The sequence below is a fragment of the Scardinius erythrophthalmus genome (genome assembly GCF_964197995.2).
Source record: "Scardinius erythrophthalmus genome assembly, chromosome: 1".
Taxonomy (NCBI): Eukaryota; Metazoa; Chordata; class Actinopteri; order Cypriniformes; family Leuciscidae; genus Scardinius; species Scardinius erythrophthalmus.
The window spans coordinates 26,931,398-26,959,342 of record NC_138221.1 but is presented as its reverse complement, the minus strand read 5'-3'; the positions used below and the strand labels follow the sequence as shown (position 1 = coordinate 26,959,342).

General features: G+C 36.7%; 1 protein-coding gene across 1 annotated transcript; it reads left to right on the top strand.

The window, feature by feature from the left end:
- Positions 1–383: 383 nt before the first annotated feature.
- On the top strand, positions 384–26,331 carry LOC308692930 (interferon-induced very large GTPase 1-like). Its single transcript, XM_081369537.1, has 5 exons — positions 384–460; positions 1,036–1,091; positions 4,374–4,471; positions 4,605–6,661; positions 20,804–26,331. The coding sequence occupies exons 3-5, from the start codon at positions 4,468–4,470 to the stop codon at positions 25,523–25,525; spliced, it is 6,783 nt and encodes a 2,260-aa protein (XP_081225663.1). The 5' UTR covers positions 384–460; positions 1,036–1,091; positions 4,374–4,467; the 3' UTR covers positions 25,526–26,331.
- The last annotated feature ends 1,614 nt before the right edge of the window (positions 26,332–27,945 follow it).

Here is a 27,945-nt window from a genome sequence, read left to right as displayed (position 1 = left end):
TCTGGTGTTTAGTGAAAAATAAATCAGCCAAAACTCTGTGGAAGAAGCCTCGTCAGACGCAGCAGCCACCATATATTCCATAGACAGTTTCATGTTACGTGCACAAATACAAGCCTAACAGTGTGTGTTTAATTTCTCTCTGTGATAAATTAATTTAAACATTAAGTTGTGGCAATAAAATGGCAGTATGAATAACAATATGATGTAATAGAAGAATAACGTACATGTAGCCTATATGATTTGCATATGACAAATATTGTATTTTCCTGAAATAATTTGTATTATTCATATTGATTGTATAAAAAATCGAAATGACCTTTCACAGCTTTGGGGGAAGGGCTTACTCAGATAGAAACTTGGCAACATAACACATTCCTCAATGTGCTTCATTTCCTGGAGAACAGACCTTAGCCTCTCTCCACAGAACTGTGACGAAGAATCTATATTTCTCCAAGACAGGGTATGTAACAAGGCTTTTATTTTAAGAATATTATGTGCAACAAATTCAAAGACTGTCAACATAAAGATGCAAAAAAGGTTAGGCAATTAATTTGTACATTAACCATACTAAAGTTTTGCTTTCTAAGAGGCACATGTATATTACTTATATTTAAAACAATCAAATGAATAGGCCTTATGTGTTTACAGTGTAAATTTATTTAAATTTAAATTATAATGTTTTGGTACTTGGTTGATTTTTTTAACTTCTATTCACTTTTGCACATTCTGTCCCACAATTTACTAAAGTTGGGTATCTGTTGGATTTTTGTATTAAATTAATTAGAAATATCCCCTCATATAAAGTGATCATTGCTTGAAGTAAAAAGTTAATGAAAATTTTGTAAAATTGATGATAGAGTCCATGGATATGACATGTACCCCTAATTAAAGAATGACAAAACAAAGACATAAATATTCCCACAACCTTTATATGGGTAAAAAATCAAAATGACCTTTCACAGCTTTGGGGGAAGGGCTTACTCAGATAGAAACTTAGCAACAACTAACACATTCCTCAATGTGCTTCATTTACAGACCTTAACCTCTCTCCACAGAACTGTGACGAAGAATCTATATTTCTCCAAGACAGGGTATGTAACAAGGCTTTTATTTTAAGAATATTATGTGCAACAAATTCAAAGACAGTCAACATAAAGATGCAAAAAAGGTTATGCAATTAATTTGTACATTAACCATACTAAAGTTTTGCTTTCTAAGAGGCACATGTATATTACTTATATTTAAAACAATCAAATGAATAGGCCTTATGTGTTTACAGTGTAAATTTATTTAAATTTAAATTATAATGTTTTGGTACTTGGTTGATTTTTAACTTCTATTCACTTTTGCACATTTTGTGTACACACTTATTTTGAGCAAAGCTTTATTTTGCTGCACTACATAACTGTTTATTTATTGTTGTGTGAGTAGTTGACTTGACATTTCAAGCACTTAAATGTAAAACTGATTCATCAATTGTATAATAAAATGATCATACAAGCAATTTTTATTACCTGTATGCAGAGTTGTATAGTCCAGGGGTCAGAAAGTAGAAGTCCTGCCATATGTTTATTCCACCCATGAACTCAGTCAGCTGATTTCTATCTCCTGGCTGAAAAACTGCTAATTAGCAAATCCAGGTGATTGGAACAAAATTCTGAGCAGGACTTTTACTTTCTGAACCTGGACTTTACACCTCTGAAAAGAACAGAAAAAGAGACGAGCAGAAACACAAGACCTACAACTGACTTCAGCCACAGCCTTAGATGAAATCAACTGAAGAGAAAAGAAGACATTAAATCTGTGAAGATCTCAGCAGAGGAGGATTAAACAACTCCACAAACAGCATTACCAGCTTCACTTATTACTAACCAGACTGACTTTATTTCTGTTAGAACTCCTTATTGAGATGTTTAATTTGAAGTTACCATAACAGTGATTAGTGTTTCCATTAGTTGGGCTTCTTAACTCTTAATAAGTTTATTGTCTCTTTTGACTGTTGTGACAATGTGTCTATCAAACACATATGCAGCAGCAAAAAAAAAAGTTAAATCTAGTCAGGGCAGGTGATATTGGTCACCTGTTGATGGCTTTGTAATCATAATGTCATTGCCTTAATCACTGATATGATTTTTATAATGAAATTGTTTCGCTCAGTTAATATATTAATATCATAATCCCCGTTTTACTGCCGCATGAGATTAAGAAGTATTATACATATCAGTTAAAATATTTTATAAAATATGAGAACAAAAAACTTACCAATAGTCTGACACACACACACTTATCAACAATCAGCGTATGAACCTCAACAATGGTGAATATCAAAAATATTCAGATAAACTGATCAACTCTGAACATTACAAAAAAGCTACTAAATGTCACAACAAAAACAACAGCAAATAATAAAAGCAAATATTTAAAATTAAACAAAATAATAGGACAATTCAGCTGCATAATTTATTCATGTTGCAATGCATGCTGGGGGTTTTGTACTATGCTGGTACCCAGCATGCATTGCAGCAAGGTACTTTTGATATTCACCATTGTTGAGATTAATACGCTGATTATTGATGTTTGTCATAGTAGATTGACATTTAGTGCTGAAGTTTATAATAAAATGCTTCCAACTGATTCTAATAGTACTACTGTATCTCATACTGCAATAACTCAGAGTTTGTGATGTGCAAATATTACTGGAACAATAATTGTTAGATTTGAAAAGCATCAATGGAGCAGAAAACTTCATGATGATTATAAAAGCATCAACACCTGATCTCATTTCACTTTAGCTTTCTTTGCTGCTACAAATGTGTTTAGCAAACACACTGTCTTTGTGAACAGAAAAGAAGACATTAAATCTGTGAAGATCTCAGCAGAGGAGGATTAAACAACTCCACAAACAGCATTACCAGCTTCACTTATTACTAACCAGACTGACTTTATTTCTGTCAGACGTCTACAGAAGGTTTATTGAGAATTAACAGAGGTTTAACTCTAATGTGTTTCATTTGAAGTCATCATAACAGTGATTAGTGTTTCCATTAGTTGGGCTCTTAACTCTGATTATATCTTTTGCCTATTCTGGCAGTTGTGACAGTGTGTTTGTTAAACACATTTGCAGCAGCAAAGAAAGCTAAAGTGAACTGATATCAGGTGATGATGATTACCTGAAGATGGTTTTATAATCATCATTAAGTATCCTGCTCCACTGACGCTTTTCAAATCTAACAATTGTGTTCCATTAATATTTTCACATTACAAACCCTGTGTTACTGCAGAATGAGATCCAGAAATATTATGTTATTTACACATCAACATTTTTTTTTCAAAACACAAACGCTGTACTACTGAAGCATGAGATACAGCAGAACTGTAGGTATCAGTTTGAAGAACTTTATAAACTTGAGCACTAAACCATAATCTACTATGACAAACATCAACAATCAGCGTATTAATCTCAACAATGGTGACCGTCAAAAGTACCTTGCTGCAATGCATGCTGGGTACCAGCATAATACAAAACTCCCAGCATGCATTGCAACATGAATAAATTATGCAGCTGAATTGTCCTATTATTTTATTTAATTCTAAATATTTGCTTTTATTTTTTGCTGTTGTTTTTTTAGTGACATTTAGTAGCTTTTTTGTAATGTTCAGAATTGATCAGTTTATCTGAATATTTTTGATAGTCACCATTGTTGAGACACATACGCTGATTGTTGATAAGTGTGTGTCACATAATAGGTAAAAAACAAGTTTGTTAAAATATTTTAACTGATAGGTATAGTTCTGCTTCATCTCATGCAGCAGTAACACAGGGTTTATTATATATATATTATACAAAATAATTTTATTATATATATTTCATCATACATAATTCAGGCAATAGCATCATGATTACATTAACAGGTTATTACCATAACCTGTCTTGATTAAATTTAGCTTGAAGTCAGTTGTAGTTCTTGTGTTTCTGCTCGTCTCTTTTTCTGTTCTCTTCAGAGGTGTAAAGTCCAGGTTCAGAAAGTAAAAGTCCTGCTCAGAATTTTGTTCCAATCACCTGGATTAGCAGTTTTTCAGCCAGGAGATAGAAATCAGCTGACTGAGTTCATGGGTGGAATAAACATATGGCAGGACTTCTACTTTCTGACCCCTGGACTATACAACTCTGACTTTAACACTGCTTCAGTGTTACTTTAACACCATGTAGAGTGGGACCATATGTGCTCTGAGCAGTGTTAATTTATCACTGGGGAATTTACTGTGTACTTATTATGTATTTCTTTTTTAGTGCAGTTGTTGTGTTTTTAGAGGTTATATATTTTGAATATTATGGCAATATTGGTGAGGCCCTTTATTATGATATTGCCTAGGGTCCCACAAACTACGGGCCGGCCCTGTGTGGACTTGACATGAGTGATTAGAAGATCTCAGTCATCATATCCTTATGGTTTAAAATCAAGCAGCATGGGTAAGATATTGTAATTTATATGATTCGATAACATCAATATCCTATACGTACGCTGAGCATATTTTAAGATGTTTGTATTTCTGGAATGATAACATTTGATGATGTAAATTCTTCCTTCCTTTAATTGATGCAGAGCCAAGAGAAGAAGCAGCAGGGGAACAAAGAACTCTACAATACACACTGCAAGCAGCATGGAAACAAACACCACTAACAGTAGCAATAGCATTGACAGTTGTAATAGTTACAGTAGTAGCAATTGCAGGAACAACATTAGCTGAAGCAGTAGTAGGAGCAGCAGCAGGAGCAGCAGCTGGAGTGGGCATTGTACAATCACTATGGGAAGATGGAAGAACAGCAGCAGTAGCAGTAACAGCAGTAGCAGGAGGCCTTGCAGGAACAGCGGCAGCAATCTTGCGATCATTGATAGTAGCACAATCAATAACAGGATCAGCAGTAGCTGGAGCAATGGCAGGAGCTGCAATAGTAGTAATAGCAAGAAAACAATTACAGTGGGTGATAAATAAAACACAGAGGGCAATGGATAAACTACAATTGGTTGTAGCCTTTGTAAAAAGAGTAAAAGCATCAGTACAAAGGGGTAGAAAAGTATTACCCACAGCAACAGTAATTGTAGGATTAGGATCCACTGCAATAGCAGCAGCATCACAGGCAGAAACAGCAGCATCTGGAGGAGCATCACAAGCAGAATCAACAGTATTAGGAGAATCATCACAAGCAGAATCAACAGCATCAGGAGGAACATCACAAGCAGAACCAGCTGCATCAGAAGCAGAATCAGCAGCATCACATACAGAATCAGCAGCATCAGGAGGAACATCACAAGCAGAACCAGCTGCATCAGAAGCAGAATCAGCAGCATCACATACAGAATCAGCAGCATCAGGAGGAACATCACAAGCAGAACCAGCTGCATCAGAAGCAGAATCAGCAGCATCACATACAGAATCAACAGCATCAGGAGGAACATCACAAGCAGAACCAGCTGCATCAGAAGCAGAATCAGCAGCATCACATACAGAATCAGCAGCATCAGGAGGAACATCACAATCAGAACCAGCTGCATCAGAAGCAGAATCAGCAGCATCACATACAGAATCAGCAGCATCAGGAGGAACATCACAAGCAGAACCAGCTGCATCAGAAGCAGAATCAGCAGCATCACATACAGAATCAGCAGCATCAGGAGGAACATCACAATCAGAACCAGCTGCATCACAAGCAAAATCAGCAGCATCACATACAGAATCAGCAGCATCAGGAGGAACATCACAAGCAGAACCAGCTGCATCAGAAGCAGAATCAGCAGCATCACATACAGAATCAGCAGCATCAGGAGGAACATCACAATCAGAACCAGCTGCATCAGAAGCAGAATCAGCAGCATCACATACAGAATCAGCAGCATCAGGAGGAACATCACAAGCAGAACCAGCTGCATCACAAGCAAAATCAGCAGCATCACATACAGAATCAGCAGCATCAGGAGGAACATCACAAGCAGTAGCATCACAAGCACAAGCAAAATCAATTGCATCAAGAGGAGCATCACAGTTATCATCAGCATCAAGAGGAGCATCGCAGTTAGTATCAGCAGCATCAAGAGGAGCAGCATCAGCGGCATCAGGAGCAACATCAATGGCAGCATCAGCAGTATCAGCAGGAGCATCACTGGAAGTATCAGCAGCATCAGAAGGAGCATCACAGGCAGTATCAGCGGCATCAGGAGGAGCATCACTTGCAGTATCAGCGGCATCAGAAGGAGCATCACAGGCAGTATCAGCGGCATCAGAAGGAGCATCACAGGCAGTATCAGCAGCATCAGAAGGAGCATCACAGGCAGTATCAGCGGCATCAGGAGGAGCATCACAGGCAGTATCGGCGGCATCAGGAGGAGCTTCTCTGGTAGCATCAGTGGCATCAGGAGGAGCATCACAGAAAGTATCTGCAGCATCAGAAGAAGCATCAGAGGCAGTAACAGCAGCATCAGAAGGAGTATCACAGGCAGTATCTGCAGCATCAAGAAGAGCATCACAGGTAGTATCAGAAGCATCAGGAGGAGCAGCTGGATTAAGCCAAGGATTAATGGGAGGAGGATTTGTGGCAGGAGCAAAATCTGCAATTTTTGGATCACAAGGGCAAAGACTATTACAGACAAAAGCAGCAGGGATGGTAAGTTGTATTATGTTTATCTTAGCATGTTATATCCTCACTGTAAAAAAAAAAAAAAAAAAAAAAACTAATACAATTAACTAATTTAAAAAATGGAAAATAACTTTTTTAAAGTTTGTTTTATTTTACGTAAATTTTTTCTCAAAACACTGTGAAATTACAAACAATATCTCTAAATTAACAACTCTGTTATATTCAGAGTTGTATAGTCCAGGGGACAGAAAGTACAAGTCCAGCTGATTTCACTAATTAGTTCTGTCTCCTGGCTGAAAAACTACTAATTAGCAAATCCAGGTGAAAGGAACAAAATACTGAGGAAGACGTTTACTTTCTGAACCTGGACTTTACACCTCTGAAGAGAACAGAAAAAGAGACGAGCAGAAATACAAGAACTACAACTGACTTCAGACACAGCCTTAGATGAAATCAACTGAAGAGAAAAGAAGACATTAAATCTGTGAAGATAAAAAATAAAAAGGTTTTATTGTGAATTAACAGGGGTTTAACTCTAATGTGTTTCATTTATAAAGTCACCATAACAGTCATTAGTGTTTCCATTAGTTGGGCTCTTATCTCTTAATATGTCTTTTTTTGGCCGCTGTGACAGTGTGTTTATTAAATACATTTGCAGCAGCAAAGAAAGCTAAAGTGAAATGAGATCAGGTGATGATGGTTTTCTGTTTATGGATTTATTATCATCATGAAACAGACTGATTCACTGAGGTGTTTTTAGTTTTACAGTTATGCTGTTCCATTAAAACATCCATATTACAAACCCTGTGTTACTGCACCATGAGATCCAGCATATTATAAAAATCAGTTTAAATCTTTGGTAACACTTTACATAAAGGGGTGTGCATAAGACTGGCATGTAATGACACATGTAATTAATTTGAAGGAGGTTTTATGCATGTTTATGACAACTGTCCCTTAACGCCTGAATTTATAAAGCTGTATATAAAAAAAAAATTCAGTGTGTTTTTGACTTTAGGTAGATGGTAAATAATGTTGAGATTATCAATTTCACTTTTGCACAACAAATAAATAGAAATTTTGGTATGTTGCAAATTTGCGACAACAGGCATTTAGGGTAATTTTGGTATGTTGCAAATTTGCGACAGTGGGCATTTAGGGTATTTTTTTACAAAATGGAAAAATTAATAAAACACATTTTCCCATCTCAGGAATGTAGATTTTATTCATGGCACAAAGTTGTTAGAACTTATAAACTTTATACTTATAAACTTTGACAAATTAATGAATCTTGACAACAGCAAGAAACAAAACACTCTCCTACTCCCTAACATTGACAGTAGTTTTTATACATTCCATGTTACACTCTGTTTAACTCTTTCCTTGTTTCTCCAGTGCATACATTATATATTCTTATAGTGTTATATCCTAACATGCTATTTTTTGTGAAAAAAAAAAAAAAAAATTTTTGGGCTGAAACCATCTAAATACAGCATTATTATAATATGTAGCCATTAGCCCAATCCAGCCGTTATGGCCCAATGTCGCAAATTTGCTACAAACAGAAATCTACAAAGTACGTAAAAAATATTCGTCACATGAAGTCTATATGAATAGCATAGCTATAGAAGCAATCAATAAGCTGGTACATATTTTTATCTTAGCACAACTTAACTCATTTTGGGAAATTTCTCCACATTTGCGCACTTGATATGCGGATTTTGCAAAACAAAATATTAGCTTCGGTGAACCGGATGTAGTTCCCACTCTGACCGCTCCTACGATAAACCAGTGCGTGCAAAATGTTCCTAGGTATGTATCGAATGTGCACAAACAGGCATTGGGGGAAAACACACGCTATCTCGCCTGCAGTCTGAATGGAAGGGGTTTGTTGCAAATTCGCGACAGTAGGCGTTAAGGGGTTAAGTGTAATTCACTCAATTGTGAAAATTTTTATGCAAATATAACATTGTTTGAGATGTAGATTAATTATCAAACTTAAGAAACTATAGCGTGCTAAGAGACAACATTATCAGGAAACGCAGCCCAGGTATGATGCGTAATGGAGATTCCAAAGCGCTCTTCTTTGGTCAGAACCATGGAGAGCGATCGCGGATATAGGTCCGTCCTATGCACCGAACTTTTTTACAATGCAACAAAATATTTAAAGAGCATCAAGCTATTATGTATACTCACAGATAATTTAACAGTATATTAGTCAGTAATTTTTATTAGGTTAAACAGTGATTGGATAACGTTTTTAATTTAACGTTCACAATTGGTCTGGCCCATCCAAACTGGAATCCTGGCGCCGTGGCCTGCCTGGTTCGTGCTTAAGTAAATATATATATATATATATATATATATATATATTTAAAAAAATTGTCTAGCCAATCCGAGGCCCCCTGCACACGTGGGGCCCCTAGGCTGCAGCCTACGCAAGCCTGTGCATTAATCTGCGCCAGCTTATATGTTTACTTTAATTTTTACTGTTGTTTGTCTGCTGTTATTGATTTATAACAGTTAAATGAACAAAGAAAAGAGTGATCTGATAGTGCTGGTTATGTTTTGACATAATCATGCTGTGAAAAATGAAACTTATTGAGATAGTTTGGTTCAACTTGTTAGCAGCAGTTTAGTGTTTCTTCAGTCTATGATTATCAGTACTTTACTTATAATTCAAAATATAATAAACATTGTTCTGATCAAAAGACTTTTAAATGAATTTATGTAGAAACACAGACATCAATAATCAGCCTGTGAATCTCAACAATGGTGACAATAATAAAGCATGTTGCAGTGGCTGCCACCAATCACAACTCATTAATGGCTCCCATCATGCATTGCGGTATGAATAAATTATGATCTGAATTGTCTATGTAATTTACTTTTCCTAATTGAATATTCTGCTCGTCACCATTGCTGAGATGCATAGACTGAATCTTGGTGTCTGTGTGTGCCTAAAAGAAAGACTTTTTTAAAACAAGTTTTAAGAAATCCTTTATATTATATCAAAAATTCTGGATATTTATGCAGAATCACAGTTATGCTGTAACTAACAACATAAATCAAAGTCAGAAAGAATGATCTTAATGAGTTCAGAGATCAAGTTCAAATGATGAATGTCATAATATAACCAACACCATCAGATCACTTTTTCTCTTTGTTCATCTGGCGGCTATAACTCAGGTACAGCAGCCAAACAAAATCTAAAGTAGGGGAGAGCGGGGCACAAAGTAACGCTTTTTGACTTTCTCAGTTTGTGTAAATCTACTTATGGTTCAGAGTATTTATTTTTTCCCACATTAATTTCCCACATGTCTAGTACAATTATGTGGTTTTGTTTTATTAATACAGTATATACTTTTTTCTTGACATACCCCGAAAGAATGGAAGTGAAATGTGACAACATGCCCCATAGGTGGGGTACATTGTAACATCTGCAGGGGCACATTGTAACAAGACCATATGACAGATTAAAATGTTATCTGATCTAATAAAAAAAATATACAAAACAAACTAAAATATTTTCTAAATAAAACACAATTAAAAAACTTTTTCATATAAAATAATGGCAATTTTTAATAATTAAATATACACTGTAAAAACAAACCTATAGAATCTACCCAATAAAATTGAGGTAACAATTTGCACTCACTTTGTTTGGGTAGATTTCAACCCAAATTTTTGAATAAAGAGTACCTACATTTAATGGCTATGACATACTAAACAAAATTAGGTAAAGTCTACCTAATAATTCTCAATACATTACACAACTAATTACTGAGTAATAATTACTCTATTGTTAGCAGGCAAAAGTCTATCTACTAAATTTGTATTAATAATAATAATAAGTCAATAGAAATAATTAAACATTACTTATTCAGAGATGGTTAAATTTACCTAAAAATGGCCAGACACAGGATATTTCATCTATTACTTTTTTATTGACCAAAAAACTAACATTTCAAACTAACAAAGGAACTACAAAAGAGCCCTCTTACATTCATATAACATACAACTTCTTCAACACTTTCCATTTAAAAATAATGGGAAGTCAGAATATACATTAAAAGCAACAGTCTTAAATCTCTCTCACATTTTGTTATTTCAAACAGATCTCATTTACCTTAATGGACTGACATGTAATATGGATAACAAACATTAAATTTGTTATAAACTTAACACAAATTAATGTAGGTAAAAAAATAACCATTATTCATCACCAATTTTAAGCAACATACAACTTAATTTCACTCACGTGATAACACTTTACAATAAGTTTTCATTAGTTAAATGGTTATTCACCCAAAACTTTTAAATTCTGTCATCATTTAGGCTACCTTCATGTCGTTCCAAACCGTAAGACTTACGTTCACAAATAAAGATCTTTTTGATGAAATCTGAGAGATTTCTGACCCTCCATTTGCAGTCTACACAACTACTGTACCACTTTGAAGCTTCAAAAAGTTCATAAAGAGATCGTAAAACTAATCCTTTTGAATTAAGTGGTTTAGCGCAAATGTTCTGAAGAAAGACAATCACTTTATATGATGAACAGATTAAATGTAGTCTTTTATTCACATATAAACATTCATCAACTCAACATCAGTTGTGGTAAACGGAAGCTCAAACATGTTCCCTTGATGTGCGAGAATCAATGAGGTTCATTCTCGTACACGTTTGAGCTTAAGCAAGAACCAATGAGCTTCTATTTGTTCGCTGAACAATGTTTATGTGAATAAAAGCCTAAATTTAATATGTTTATCATAAAAAGGATCGTCTCTCTTCAGAAAATTTGAACTAAACCACTTCATTCATATGGATTCGTTTAACAATATCTTCATGAACTTTTTGAAGAGTCAATGGGGTGGTTGTAGACTCAATGGAGGGAGAGAAATCTCTCAGATTTCATTAAAAATATCTTTATTTGTGTTCTGAAGATAAAAGAAGGTCTTACAGGTTTGAAACGACATGAAGGCGAGTAATTAATGACAACTTTAATTTTTGGGTGAACTATCACTTTAACTGCTTTAGTTAACATGAACGAAGAATGAACAACACTTCTACAGCATTTATTAATCTTAGTTCATGTTAATTTCAGCATTTATCAATTAATTATTATTATAAAAAGTTGTTAACATTATAATGCACTGTGAACTAATATGAACAATGAACGACTGTAGATTAGTAAAGATTAATACTGAATTGCTCATTAATAGTCCATCTTAATTAATGCATTAACTAATGTTAACAAATGAAACCTTATTGTAAAGTTTTACCACTTACGTTATAAAACTTCTTCAACACTTCCCATTCAAAATAAACGCCTTCATGGGATGGATGAAACAGTCTGTGGCTGAACTTTCTTCTTGCACGGTCTTCAAATGTTTTCATAAAGATCTTTCTGTGGAAGAAAAAGAAAGTAAGAAATGTTTTAATTATACATTTTTGATTATAGATTTAATCCAGACATAAATTAACTGCATTTAGGCTTAAATCACTGTAAGCTGCATCTTGCTTAAAAAAACAACAACAACACTGCTATTGCATGATGCATAATTACATCTGCATGATGCAAAATCAAAAGAGGAGAGCAGCAGTTAAAGCTAGGTGATATGCTAGCATAACCTTCTAACACAGAGATCATCATATAAATGCAAGGAAACCTTAAAATTAATTATCCAGCAAACCACAAACAGTTTTACTCTGCCTTGATCGCCTACCCAGATAGCAACATTGTTTTGGCCCGGATCCGGCCTACATCTGGCACTTGTGGAATGCGGATCTGGCCCACATGCGGCGTGGAATGACGGCACTTGGGCGGACCGCTCCTGTTTGCCAGATCTGGGCCACAAGCAGGCCATAGCAATGCCACATGTCAGCCAAGAGTAAAGAAATAAACCAGAACTGGACCTTATCTGAGCCACAAAGTCTGTGTATATTAAATATGAAGTCATCTCAGCCTTAATAAGCCTGTTTACAAGCAGAATCACTGAAGGAAAGAAGAGAACAGAAAAAGAGACGAGCAGAAACACAAGAACTACAACTGACTTCAGAGACAGCCTCAGATGAAATCAACTGAAGAGAAAAGAAGACATTAAATCTGTGAAGATCTCAGCAGAGGAGGATTAAACAACTCCACAAACAGCATTGCCAGCTTCACTTATTACTCACCAGACTGACTTTATTTCTGTCAGACGTCTGAAGTTTTTATTGAGAATTAACAGAGTTTTAACTGTAATGTGTTTCTTTTTTAAGTCACCATAATAGTGATTCATGTTTCCATTAGTTGGGCTCTTAACTCTTATTATACCTATTATCTTTATGGCTGCTATGACAGTGTGTTTGTCAAACACATTTGCAGCAGCAAAGAAAGCTAAAGTAAAATGAGATTAGGTGATGATGGTTACCTGATGATGGTTTTAATAATCATCATGAAATAACCTTTAATCACTGATGTTTTTTGGACTCTAACAATTGTGTTGATCCATTAATATTTTCACATCACAAACCCTGTGTTACTGCAGCACGAGATCTAGCAATATTATACAATCAGTTAGAAGACATTATCAAACATGAGTACGAAAAAGTCAGTTTAATATGACACACACAGACATCAACAATCAGCGTATGAATCACAACTGAAGCTAATTCATGATGACTATAAAATCATCACCAGGTAACCATCATCACCTGATCTCATTTTACTTTAGCTTTCTTTGCTGCTGCAAATGTGCTTGACAAACACACTGTCATAGCAGCCATAAAGATAATAGGTATAATAAGAGTTAAGAGCCCAACTAATGGAAACATGAATCACTATTATGGTGACTTTAAATGAAACACATTAGAGTTAAACCTCTGTTAATTCTCAATAAAAAACTTGTGTAGACGTCTGACAGAAATAAAGTCAGTCTGGTTAGTAATAAGTGAAGCTGGTAATGCTGTTTGTGGAGTTTAATCCTCCTCTGCTGAGATCTTCACAGATTTAATGTCTTCTTTTCTCTTCAGTTGATTTCATCTAAGGCTGCGTCTGAAGTCAGTTGTAGTTCTTGTGTTTCTGCTCGTCTCTTTTTCTGTTCTCTTCTTTCCTTCAGTGATTCTGCTTGTAAACAGGCTTATTAAGGCTGAGATGAATTCATATTTAATATACACAGATTTTGTGGCTCAGATAAGGTCTAGTTCTGGTTTATTTCTTTGCTCTTGGCTGACATGTGGCATTGCTATGGCCTGCTTGTGGCCCAGATCTGGCAAACAGGAGCGGTCCGCCCAAGTGCCGTCATTCCACGCCGCATGTGGGCCAGATCCGCATTCCACAAGTGCCAGATGTGGGCCGGATCCGGGCCAAAACAATGTTGCTATCTGGGTAACGTTACCCTGTCATCAGGACGTCAACTCGTCAACGTCTCTCTCTGTCAAACACACAGATGCAATGCGCGCTGCTCTTTGTTCACTAATTTTAGCCATGTACATAACACTAATAATCTACTCATGAATGTAGATTTTTACTCGCATTTGCAGGTGTATTTGACCCTGGAACTACGCGAAATCGACCATCCTCAGCTATGGTTGTGGCGCCGCGCCGACAAGATAGGCTAACAGAAGCGAGCACATTACAAATCTTTTGGTAGGCTACAGTAAATCTTACCATTAAATAAGTTAACATATGCGTTATGTTATATCAACACGATAAACAACAACAATAACAAACAAAACTTACCTTGAGCTCAAAGCTTCGTGGTCCCGCTAGAAGACGTTGAATTTGAATTCCGTGATTCCCGCCTGGACGTTGAAGTTGGCGCATGTGCAATTTGCGACAACTGAAACAATAATTTGGGGTATGTTTTACTCATTATTTAAGGTTGCCGATATTACTGTTAAAAAATAGGTAGTGTAGTTAGTAGGGCTGGGCGATTTAAATCGCGATATTGTTATGCGCATCTCGTCAGTAAAGCCGGTTCCTTGATTTAGTAGTAAATCACCATCACCTGCTTTCAGATGGAGCGGCATTTAGGGCTGAGGAGATAATTAAGTGATTCATTTAGTGATGATTGAGCATTATTGAAGACACCTTATGGTAACAAGCAGAATCACTGAAGAAGAAAATCACAAATTGTAAGTTACCATTAAGGTGATGGGAGTTTGCTTAAGTTGGGCTCTAGACCATTATATGTTTACTTTAATATTTACTGTTGTTTGTCTGCTGTTATTGATTTATAACAGTTAAATGAACAAAGTAAAATGTTATCTTATAGTGTTGGTTATGTTTTGACATAATCATGCTGTGATCTGAAAAGTGAAACATATTAAGATAGTTTGGTTTAACTTGTTAGCAGCAGTTTTGTGATTCTTCAGCCTATGATTATTAGTACTTTACTTATTATTCAAAATATTTAATAAACATTGCTCTGATCAAAAAGACGTTCAGACATCAATAATCAGCCTGTGAAGCTCAACAATGGTGACAATAATAAAGCATGTTGCAGTGGCTGCCACCAATCACAACTCATTAATGGCTCCCATCATGCATTGCGGTATGAATAAATTATGATCTGAATTGTCTATGTAATTTACTTTTCCTCATTGAATATTCTGCTCCTCACCATTGTTGAGATGCATAGACTGAATCTTGACATCTGTGTGTGCCTAAAATAATGATTTTTTTTTTTAAACAAGTTTTAAGAAATCCTTTATATTGTATAAAAAATTCTGGCCATTTATTCAGATTCACAGTTAAGCTGTAACCAACAACATAAATCGAAGACAGAAAGAAGGATCTTAATGAGTTCAGTGATCAAGTTCAAATGATGATTGTCGTAATATAATCAACAAAGATCACTTTATTTTCTTTGTTCAACTGGCAGTTTTAACTCAGATACATCCACCAATCAAAATCTAAAGTACGCATGAAAGGCTCAGAGCCCAACTAAAGCAACTACCCATCACAATAATGGTAACTTACAATTTGCGATTTTCTCCTTCAGCGATTCTACTTGTTAACATCAGGTGTCTTCAATAATGCTCAATCATCACTAAATTAATCACTTAGTTATCTTATAAAGGTAAATCAGTAGCAAAACTCGAGAGCACGTAAATGTGAATTTGAGAACTTGTACAATAAATATTTGTACTTGTACATGAACATTTACACTCACAGCTCCAATGCGAAAACCTGTAAAATAAAAATCTGAAGTTGAATGTTGAAATTTGCACTCGCATACAATAGTCACAAACCTGTATTCTGAATTTGAAGCTGCAGACAAGTAGACACAAATGTGTAAAATGCCATTCACAGAAATACAACGACAGACACAAACTTGTAATATATATTTTGCGTTTAATCTTACGTTCACATTCGTGGTACTTCCTCAATTAGGCACTTACAACTTCTCAAATCTGTCACTGCAATTTCAAATTTCGCGCCTTGACTTTTGCTACTCTTTTCGCGATATATCAGATGCAAAACTAACTTGTGCACTTGAAACTGAGAGGCAGTGAGAGAGAAAGGGGGGCGGGAGGAGGGGGGGGGGGTCAAAGGAGTCGTTTTATTGGTTGGCAGCTAGCCAATGAAATGGGACTTCGATGATGTCACGAAACCCGTGTGCACTGAAACGTTAACATGGCTTAATGCATTAGACTGATATTAAAAGAAATAAACGATATTATCAAACTCAGTAAACACAATGCTTATGCATACTACAGAAAAGCAGATGAGCACAGAATATGACGAAAGAAAGCAAATGTGTGTTCAGTGCAAATAAACTTGCTGCCTGTGTTTTATTAATAATTTAACGAATTATGTGTTGTTGTTTTTTTTATTTTATTTTATTTATTTATTTATTTTATAACTGTTGGTCCATTAAGCCTTATTAAGCGTTTTCTTGGTTTTCTGTGGGAGGAAAACGTACAATTAAACTCGTTGCATCCATATTCAGAGCTCAATTGCTTTGCTTTATTTGTATGGTGTTTCCTGAGTTTGGTCTTTTAATACCACTGTCTCAATTAAACGCGTTGTGTTCATATTCTGTGCTCATCTGCTTTTCTGTAGTATGAAAACCAAGAAAACGCTTAAGGCTTAATGGACCAACAGTTATAAAATAAATAAAAAAACAACAAAAAAAACACATAATTCGTTAAATTATTAATAAAACACAGGCAGCAAGTTTATTTGCACTGAACACACATTTGCTTTCTTTCGTCATATTCTGTGCTCATCTGCTTTTCTGTAGTATGCATTATAAGCATTGTGTTTACTGAGTTTGATAATATCGTTTATTTCTTTTAATATCAGTCTAATCATTAAGCCATATTAGCATTTCAGTGCACACGAGTTTCGTGACATCATCGAAGTCCCATTTCATTGGCTAGCTGCCAACCAATAAAACGACTCCTTTGACCCCCCCTCCTCCCGCCCCCCTTTCTCTCTCACCGCCTCTCAGTTTCAAGTGCACAAGTTAGTTTTGCATCTGATATATCGCGAAAAGAGTAGCAAAAGTCAAGGCGCGAAATTTGAAATTGCAGTGACAGATTTGAGAAGTTGTAAGTGCCTAATTGAGGAAGTACCACGAATGTGAACATAAGATTAAACGCAAAATATATATTACAAGTTTGTGTCTGTCGTTGTATTAGCTGTGAATGGCATTTTACACATTTGTGTCTACTTGTCTGCAGCTTCAAATTCAGAATACAGGTTTGTGACTATTGTATGCGAGTGCAAATTTCAACATTCAACTTCAGATTTTTATTTTACAGGTTTTCACATTGGAGCTGTGAGTGTAAATGTTCATGTACAAGTACAAATATTTATTGTACAAGTTCTCAAATTCACATTTACGTGCTCTCGAGTTTTGCTACTGATTTACCTTCATATTATCTCATTAACGTAAACACTCTTGAGTGTGGACTCATACACTCCCAGGGGTGTTAATGTAACACTGGAGGTTTTGCTGTGTACAAAGAGCCGTAGTTAACTGACAAGCGGAGCCATATCGCATTAAATATCGCTGGCGATACGTCCGCGATATTGATGTGATTTGGCTCAGCTTGTCAGTTAACTACGGCTCTTTGTAGTAAATGCCGCTTCATCTGAAAGCAGGTGATGGCGATTTACTACTAATCAAGGAACCGGCATTACTGATGAGATGCGCATAACAATATCGCGATTTAAATCGCCCAGCCCTAGTAGTTAGAATGTACCCATTTTAATATATTTTTCTTGCTAACTAATATACTTAAGTAAAATATATATGATTTGCACAGGTTGAATTTAACACCCTCCTGCATAATTTTGAGTATATATACTCATTTTTGAGTTTTGACTACAAACACATGAAAACACAGCTATACAGGGCCGGCGCTCCGCACACGCACATCACGCACTGTGCGTAGGGCACCAAGTGCTTGGGGGGGGGCACCAAAAAATCTGGGTCGTGACAAAACCACCAAGCATTTGTGCTTAGGGCAGGCACCCAAATGGCTAGCGCCGGCCCTGCAGCTATACAACATAGTTCAAAACAAATAAATAATTAGTAATTTCTGAACATTGACTCTCAGTCTTTATTCACCTTTTTCTCAAGTTTTCTCAATAAAATTAATAAAAGTATAGAATATAATAGCATATTTCTAATAGGGGCACATTGTAACGCAGTGTCACAACATGCCCCACCTGCACAACTGGGATTTAAACCCGGCTAGTGTCTTCTGCTAGTTAGCGAAGAATTAAATAACTATCTCAACTGTCAAATAACATCTTGGAGATTAAAATAACATCAGATTTGTCTTATTTTAAATAAACACAAAAAATAGAGATGAAAAATTAACTTAAGTAAGAAATTTACTTTTGCTATGGTTTAATAAAAGTCTATGGATATCTTCCAAAAAATATATAATTTTGGCAGATTTTTTTTTCTATATAGTGTTGATATGACAACTAGTAAATACACAGTTTCATCATCCAAGCATGTGCGGAAGTATTTAAAACAAGCATGTTACAACTAACCCCGCATTAGGTTGTGCCCCACGCATAAAAGGGTCAAGAGCCCAACTAAAGCAAATACCCATCACAATAATGGTAACTTACAATTTGTGATTTTCTCCTTTAGTGATTCTGCTTGTTAACATCAGGTGTCATCAATAATGTTCAATCATCACTAAATTAATCACTTAATTATCTCATTAACTTCAACACTCTTGAGTGTGGACTCATACACTTCCAGGAGTGTTAATTTAACACTGGAGTTTTTGCTGTGTACAAAGAGCCGTAGTTAACTGACAAGCTGAACCATATCGCATTAATTATCGCTGGCGATACGTCCGCGATATTAATGCGATATGGCTCAGCTTGTCAGTTAACTACGGCTCTTTGTAGTAAATGCCGCTCCATCTGAAAGCAGGTGAAGGCGATTTACTACTAATCAAGGAACCGGCTTTACTGACGAGATGTGCATAACAATATTGTGCAATATATCGCCCATCCCTAGTAATGTTTTATGGAATGTTTCGTTTCATGTCACCATTATGGTGACCAGTGGTTGCTTTAGTTGGGCTCTTGACCCTTTACTATTTAACATTATTTTTTCTCTGGCTGTTCCAACACTGTGCTTATAGAGCATATGTGTTGTGGCAAGAGAAACTATGATTTGGCCTGTGTTTCCTGAAAGCATTGTAAGCTTAATTTGATTATATAGACCATTTGCTGCAGTTGGTCTGTGATCAAGGTAGGCTTAAGATGCTATTGGAACTGCAGCCCTGGTTATATTTTGATGAAGAAATTACTGATGATCTAATTTACTGATCTCACCCATAATTATAAACTGATTATCTAAATGTTTTATTAATTTGTCACTGCAGTAGTTACTTCCAGCAATGTTTTAAAGATCTGAAAAATTTTAAATCACACACAGACATCAAGAATCTACATATGAATCTCAACAATGGTGGCAATCAAGCAAATGCTTCCTGTTGCAGTGCATGATGGGAGCCACCAATCAGAACGCATCAATGGCTGCCATCATGCACTGCAGCATGAATAAATTATGCTGCTGAATTGTCCTGTAATTTTCATTGTTTTCTTCTGTTGGCTTTTATTTTGCTATTGTTTTGTTCTGACTTTAGTAGCTTGTTTTGTGATGTTCAGAGTTGATCTGTTTGTCACTAGTTTGTTTTTTGTCACCATTGTTGAGATTCATATGCTGATTCTTGATGTCTGTGCGTTTAAACACAATAAATTCTTTGCTCAAAGTATTTTCAAAAATTTTCATATTGCTGTTGGATCTCAAATTGTAGAATCTCAGAGCTACAATCACCAATACTGAAACAAGACATTAAGCATATAATAAAAAATTAGACTCTGAACGGCATCAGTGAATCAGGTCACTACATGATGACAATGTCATTATCATCAAAACATATTGTGAGCAGGTCATGTTTTCTCTTGTAATAACAAATTCAAGAGCCCAACTAAAGCAAACACTGACCACCATAATGGTAACTTGAAACGAAAGATTCCATAAAACATTACCGTCTAAACTTCTGTTGAATCTCAAGACCTTTTGTCGATGTATGACAGAAATAAAGTCAAACTGGTAATAAGTGCAACAATGTGTAATGACTCGAAGTCAGTTGTAGTTCTTGTGTTTCTCTTTTTTTCTGTTATTGTTTTTTTCTCTTTCCGTCAATGATTCTGCTTATTAACATCAGGTATCTTCAATAATGCTCAATCATCACTTAATCACTTAATTATCTCATTAACTTCGACACTGCTTCAGTGTTCATTTTAACACCCTGTAGTGTGGACACATATGTACACTGAGGAGTGTTAATTTAACACTGGGGATTTTGCTGTGTAGCTTTGTGAAACTGGCCCCAGAGGCTAAAATCAGGCTAGGAAATATGCCTTTTATTTCTAAATTATAACAACTTTTGATCTAAAAAACATACTAACATTATAAGGGCACCCCAGGAAACATTCTAAAATAATAAAATAATCAATGCAATGGGACCTTTAACACCCTGTAGTTGGACACATGTACACTGAGGAGTGTTCATTTAACACTGGGGATTTTGCTGTGCAGTATCGGGCCAGTATTGGTATTGATTCCTATTTATAACTTTGATACACATGTACCCAAAGGAGTGTTTCTAAATTCTATTTTGTCTATAAAACAGGGAGAAAACAAGGACATTGGAACCTCTGGAGTCAGACCAGATCAACATCGACAGCAGGAACAGATTGGAAGAGAACAAATACAGCATATATTTCACAAACTTCATCTTGAAGGCAGGTGCCACAATAAACTGAGAACTGCAGACGTTCTTCAAATAACTGAACATTCATTAAAGTCCCTTGAGTCTTGTGCTGAAGAGGAGCTGGTTCAGACATTCCTACAAAAACTACTGATGATGAACTACAGAGCAAGATACATTCATGTTAATGAGGCCAGTGAAAACGATCACACACAAAGAGACAATGACTCATCTAAAGACAGTGGTGATATATTCAAAGAAATGTCTTTGTCAAACAGAAGAACAAGTCAGTCTGAGCGAATCCACTCAATGGATGTTGAGATGGTCGTGTTTCATTGTGCTGATGGTTTCCTGAAGCAGCTGATGGTCACTAAACTGTCTCAGTGTCAGTACGCTCTGCCTCTGCTTGTTCCTGATCCAGACACACAACAGATTGAGTTTCCTCTGTGGACATTCAGACAAATCAACAAGACCTGGAAGAGGAGAAACTCCAACAATGAAATCATCAGTCAAATCCAGTCAGTCTACAAGACAGAAACTCCAATGGTGTCTTTCTTCAGGTTTGGCTCTGTGTCTTCATCGAAGTCTCAGCTGATGAACAGTCTGATCAATGAGAAACACAACACGTTCTTCCACAGGAACTGCCCAGGCAGCAGCAGAACCAGAGTCCTGATGGATGGAGTGGTGGAGATCGCCTGGTTCTGCCCCTCTGGGAGAAACACGGATAAATTCACTGACTGTGTTGCGTTCTGTAATCTACACGGTGATGCAGGAGACCATGAGAAACAGCTGCAGATCCTCACTGAAATGGCCTCCGTCAATGTTGTTCTTCTACCAGGACTGGACAGTAATGACAGAAGTGCAGCAACAATTCAAAACCTGTACCTGAACAGAAAACCACTTATTTGTATTTTTACTGAGGATGAATCTATGGGAACAGAGAAGAAGAAAGGAAAATTCAAAATCGGTCTGAAAGACAGAAATCAGTCAGATGTATCTGAAGAACTCAGAAGAGCTTTAAATTATTGTCTCTCAGAATCATCTTCCACGTTCAGACTTGAAGATGTGTCCAAACGCTCAGACATCAGAGTAGATGAGGAAGATGATGAAGACTGCAGGAGAGGAAGAGAAGCAGCACAGCAGATGATGAGTTTACTGGAGGATGAAGATCTGACAGAAATCAAAGAATCATTTCTGCCTCATCAGGGGAAACTGTGGCATCAGTGGAGTCAGAAGAACAAAGAACTTCATCGACCTCAAGCAAATGAACAAGAGATTGACATAAGCAGAAAACAAACAGAAATGAAGAAAATACGAGAACAGCAGCATGAATCTGACATCAGTGTGTTTATGAAGTTCTTCATTAAACAAATGAACTCACATGATCAACATGAGAATATGTATTTCCTCAAATGGCTCAGAATCCTCTTGGATGAATATATCTCATCTGATCTTTCTGCTCTACACGGAAAGTATGATAAAAAGTGGTCAACTGTCTTAAAACTGAAAGAGAACAATGATAAATCTGAGCAACTCAAAGCTGAACAAACAGAACTTGAGAGAATATCTGAGGAACTTCAGGCAGCAGCGTTTGGTTTAGAGCACATCATGAGGGAGATCAGTCAAATCTATGAATCATGTTCATCTGTGAAGAACAAGAAAGATCTGCAGTTTCACTTCTCTTCTCTCCCGAGTCTTGCAGCAAAGATGATGATCTCTGGATTTCCACTGGAGCTGATGGATGGAGATGCTGGTCATGTTCCTCTGGTCTGGATCTCTGCTGTTCTAGATGAACTTATCCAGAAACTGGGAGACCAGAGAGTCTTTGTGCTGTCAGTTTTAGGGATTCAGAGCTCTGGGAAATCCACCATGCTGAACGCCATGTTTGGACTCCAGTTTGCCGTCAGTGCTGGCAGGTGCACCAGAGGAGCTTTCATGCAGCTGGTCAGAGTCTCAGATGAGCTGAAATCACAGATGAACTTTGATTATATTCTGGTTGTTGATACAGAAGGTCATTATGACAATGAATTGGCCACATTTGTTGTTGGTCTTGGAAATCTGACCTTGATCAACATTTTTGGAGAAAACCCATTTGAGCTGCAGGACATTCTTCAGATTGTTGTTCAGGCTTTTCTAAGAATGAAGAAGGTTAAACTGAATCCCAGATGTGTGTTTGTGCTTAAGAACATTTCAGACATTGCAGCTGGAGAGAAAAACATGGAGGGAAGGAGACGACTGCAGGAGACACTGGATGAGATGACAAAACTTGCTGCTAAAGAGGAAGACTGTGATGCAGAATATTTCAGTGATGTCATTATATTTGATGTTCAGAAAGATGTGAAGTATTTTGCTCAGTTCTGGGAGGGAAACCCACCCATGGCACCACCAAACCCAGAATACTGTGAGAATATTCAAGAACTAAAAGAAACTATTATGTTTCATGCTGCTAGTTTACATGGAATAAGGCTCACACACTTAAAAGTGTGTATAAATGATCTCTGGGAGGCTTTACTGAATGAACAAGCCGTCTCCAGCTTCAGAAATTATCTGGACATTTCAGCCTACAGGAAACTGGAGACCGAATACAGCAAGTGGACCTGGAGTCTTCGCAGTGCCATGATGGAAACTGAGAACAAACTACACAACAAAATAGAAAATGAAGTAATTCATGAAGTTGAGGAAACTGATCTTCAAAGAGAACTGAAGACAACAAGTAAAGAAGTGAAAAAATCAATGTCTGAATTCTTTGAGAAAGACAAAGATAAAGATATACTGATTCATTGGAAAACATCATTTGAAATCAAAATCAAGGAGCTTCAGGAAAACATTGTGAGAGAAACAAAGAGGAAATTAAATGAGATTCTTCAGCAGCGAGACCTGAAGAAAAAGATTGATGCTCAGAGGAATCATCACGGAAACACTCTCTTTGAAAAGAGCAAAGAACTTGCCTTAAAGCTCAAAGTTAAAGATGAAAAAACACTGAAGAAAGAGTTTGATTTGCTTTGGAAAAAGAGTGTTAAGAAGATCATCAGAAACACTCCTGCAATCAAAGACATTGATATAATGAGAGATGTGAAAGAGATCCTCAGTGACACCTATGGAAGTGCTTCTGTAGACCACTGGAAGGAGAGCAGAGATGTTTTCTCAGTGCTGGGTTATTATGATTATGTAAAGGTAAAGCGATCCAGTGGACTTTTCACAAAAGCCATCAGATCAGCTAAAGAGAAGCTTGATTATAATCTATCAAGAGAGGAAGAAGTGCAAATAAGATCTTTAATCACAGATATTGCTTTACAGACAGCCATAATGATTCAGTCTTTTAACATTTCAAAGATGGGCTACAACATCAGCTGCATTCGACAACTCACAGATTACATTAAGAAGAGAGTAACAGAACATCAGGAAGGACCAGTGAAATATAAATTCAAGAATGAATTCTTCAGGGATTTGGTTCTTTCCATCTCTAAGAGAGCAAACAAGAGGATCACTGACCAACACAGGATGTTCAAGGAAGCCAATGATCCAGTAATATATTTTGAGAAAAAGAGAGAAGAGTACTATAGTATTTTCCAGAAATACTGTCATGGATCAACATCAGCTGCCATTTTTGGAGAGATCATCTGTCAGAAACTTAAAGAGCCCATTGAGCAGAGTGTCTACAAGAAGACTGCCAGAGATCTGGCTGATGAAATGACAACAAACTGTCAATCACTAAACGGAAACAGATCAAAACTGGAGAAACACATCCTGAAGACACTGGCCGAAGAGGAGGATTTTGACAAATACATGAACTACATTCATGACCCCAAAGATTACTTCAAGAGTTTCATCAGAGATGAAGTCAGTCGGTACATCAGTGATAAGTTCAGTGTCAGTGTTTTACCCAAGATGAAGGAGAACATTAAACTCCTACAACAGAAGATCACAAAAGCAGCGCATGAATCTACTGAACATGTTCAAGTTAACAGTGGAGATGTTGGTTTGTGGTTGAAGAGTTTCACACAGCAGCTCTCAGATGAGCTGATCTTCTCTGAAAAAGACTTCACTGGAGTGAAATATGATGATGTTGATGATTTAAACCTCTCAGAAAATGTGATAAGAAAAGAACTTCCTGCTATAATGTCTGATATCAGCAAAACATTCAATGCAAAGACATTTACATTAAAGCTGGACTATAAATTCAGGCCAGATGAGCTTCTGATGGATCACTTCTGTCAGTGCTGTTGGGTTCAGTGTCCGTTCTGTAGAGCCATCTGCACCAACACCATAGAAAACCATGATGGAGATCACAGTGTTCCTTTCCACAGAGTGACTGGAATTGGAGGGCAGTTTTACAGAGAAAAAGCAAACTTGGCTGTTACAATCTGCACATCAGTGGTAGCAAGCAGAAATCAGTATTTCTATCCCAATGCCTCAGATGATAAAGTCCTCTGCAGAGAATACAGAAGAGCAGGAGGAGTTTGTGCAGACTGGAGCATCCCCTCTGATCTCTCTAAACTGCCCTACTGGAAGTGGTTTGTGTGCAGATTCCAAAATCATCTGGAAAAATACTACGTTAAAACATTTAAGAGTACTGAGATCCCAGATGAATGGAGAAAATACTCAAAAGAGGAAGCTATTGACAGTTTGGATCAATACATCTAATGGATCAGATAAAGTACAAGACTGTTCATCTCTGGATTCTCCTCAGATCAGAACTGAGTTTAACACATCAGTGAGACTATGAACTTATCAACATCTCAGCAAATACACCGGATGGAGACACAAGGTTAAAGACAACACTCAATTTAAAAGTGTTCTGTTCTACAAAGAGCCGTAGTTAACTGACAAGCTGAGCCATATCACATTAATTATCGCTGGCCAAATCTACGAAATAAATTGGTTAGAGCCAATATATTACCAAGTCCCAGACAGACACTTTTAGCTCCCCTCAAACATGGAAATTACCCTTGTGGTAACTGTGCCCAGTGCCACAATACGTGGAAAACAAACACTTTCACACATCCTAGAACAGGGAACTCTTTTCCAGTAAGAGGGGTTATCACATGCAACACTAAAAATGTTGTATATATGCTTAAATGCACGCGTGATATGATCTATATTGGTAAAACTATTCGCCCTCTGAAGCAAAGAATTAGCGAACACAAAAGTTCAATAAGACGAAATGATATGAATTATCCTGTTGAAGGTTTGATGTAATTTTATGGTTTTTTTTTTTTTTTTTTTTTTGAGTAGACCCTGTACCTAAGGCTATACTTGATATAGGCTATGTTGAACTACATTTCCCATGTTCCCTATCCCTGTAGCCTTAGCCATGTTAACACAGGTGTCTGGCATTATGCAATTAGGAGAGGTGATTGGCAAGAGCCCTTTTGTATGGCCACATTCACTTTGTTTGTATGCCTGAAGAAGGTCGCAAGACCGAAAGCTTGCTAATAAATTGATATTGCACAGTGTTTGAGTGTGTGGCTGCTGTATTTTTACAATTTTCAACACTGACTCTGGAGCCATATAAACTCCCAGGAGAGTTAATTTAACACTGGACTTTTTGCTGTGTAGGTGACTGTTTAACATGAGTTTCCCTTACGGATTTACAATATATGGGAATATATTATGGCAAAATATAATGCAATATATTACATTTCCATATATGGGAAACTAGTGCTTATATTTTTCAATAGACTGCAATATATGCATTGACCATGTATGGCTATATTAATGAATATAAAATATTTATAAATGAAGACAAAAATAGCATTACATGTAATATTCACAAAGTCTCATCCTTTATTGTATACATATATTGCATACATGTTCCCATATAAATGTGAAGGTATTTTCATACATATACACACACATTCAAGGAATGAGTTTCAACAGATTTCTAGTTCCCAGCATGCTTTGCTTCTGACTGACTTCTAAAAGGAGAGCAAATGTTAAAATTAAGTGATATTTAATGTGTTTTGCTCAATATTAATATAATATATAATATAGATCTGTTAGTGTTTAATGTGTAATGTTATATTCATTTGGAATTTAAAAGTTTTTCTTTTATGTTTGAGTTTTTGGGGTCACCATTGTGCTGAAGAGTAGAGCCTGTGGTTTGTTTGATTTTTTGAAAAGTATTATATTTTAAAGTAATGATGTGCATTCCTCAACACAGTGACAGTCTCTTGATTAAAGGGATACTTATCCGATTAACATTAAGCTTTGAATCAGTACTTTCCTGTAGTATTTGTGAATGACCGTGCTTCCATCCCTCATGTCTCCCTGCGATGAGAGATTTCTTTATTTTTTGTCTGGAAAAAATCCTCTGATGATGCAACAATCGTCATTTTGCGTCATCGGAGGATTTTTTGGCCGGAGGCTAGAGACTCCAGCCAGTAGTAGGAGCTAGTTCGGCATGTTTTCAACCCGCCCATAGGGGGTGGTATCTGACTCACAGAATGTACAAATAGTGTCAGCCATCTTTTTTTTAAGATAAGTTAACAGGCTCATAAGGGTGACCATTTGTCCTCTTTTTCCCGGACATTTCCGGCCCTGATTTCGAGATCGCCCAAAATGTCCGGGATTCGACTTTTGCTTTCTACAGTCGTCATTCATTATGTTTGCATGCACACCTTTTGTTTAATCGGACTAACTCGATTGGTGAATCGGAATGTAGTGTTTACATGAACGCTAAACAAGTGATCGGTTGATGTGCGTTTTAGCATTGCTAAGAAAATTCCTGTGTTTTCATCTCGTGTGAAGCAGAATGCATGACCTGCAAAGCTGGCACTTACGTGTCACTGTCAAATAATGTAAACATAATGAATGGCGACTGTAGAAAGCAACGGACATTTTGGGCGATCTTGAAATCACGGCCGGTCGACCTGTCCGATGCTCGTGGCTACGATGGAGGAACAAGAGGCAGCCAGAGCAGCTGCTGCAGCAGAGGAGCAAGACCTGCTTGGCGGTCAAGAGGAAGACCCTGGGCAGACTCGAGCTGGGGCGGACTAAGGCCTCATCTAAGGCGAATCAACTAGTTGCCTATTTGTATCAGTTCTTCCGATACTGCCCTCTGA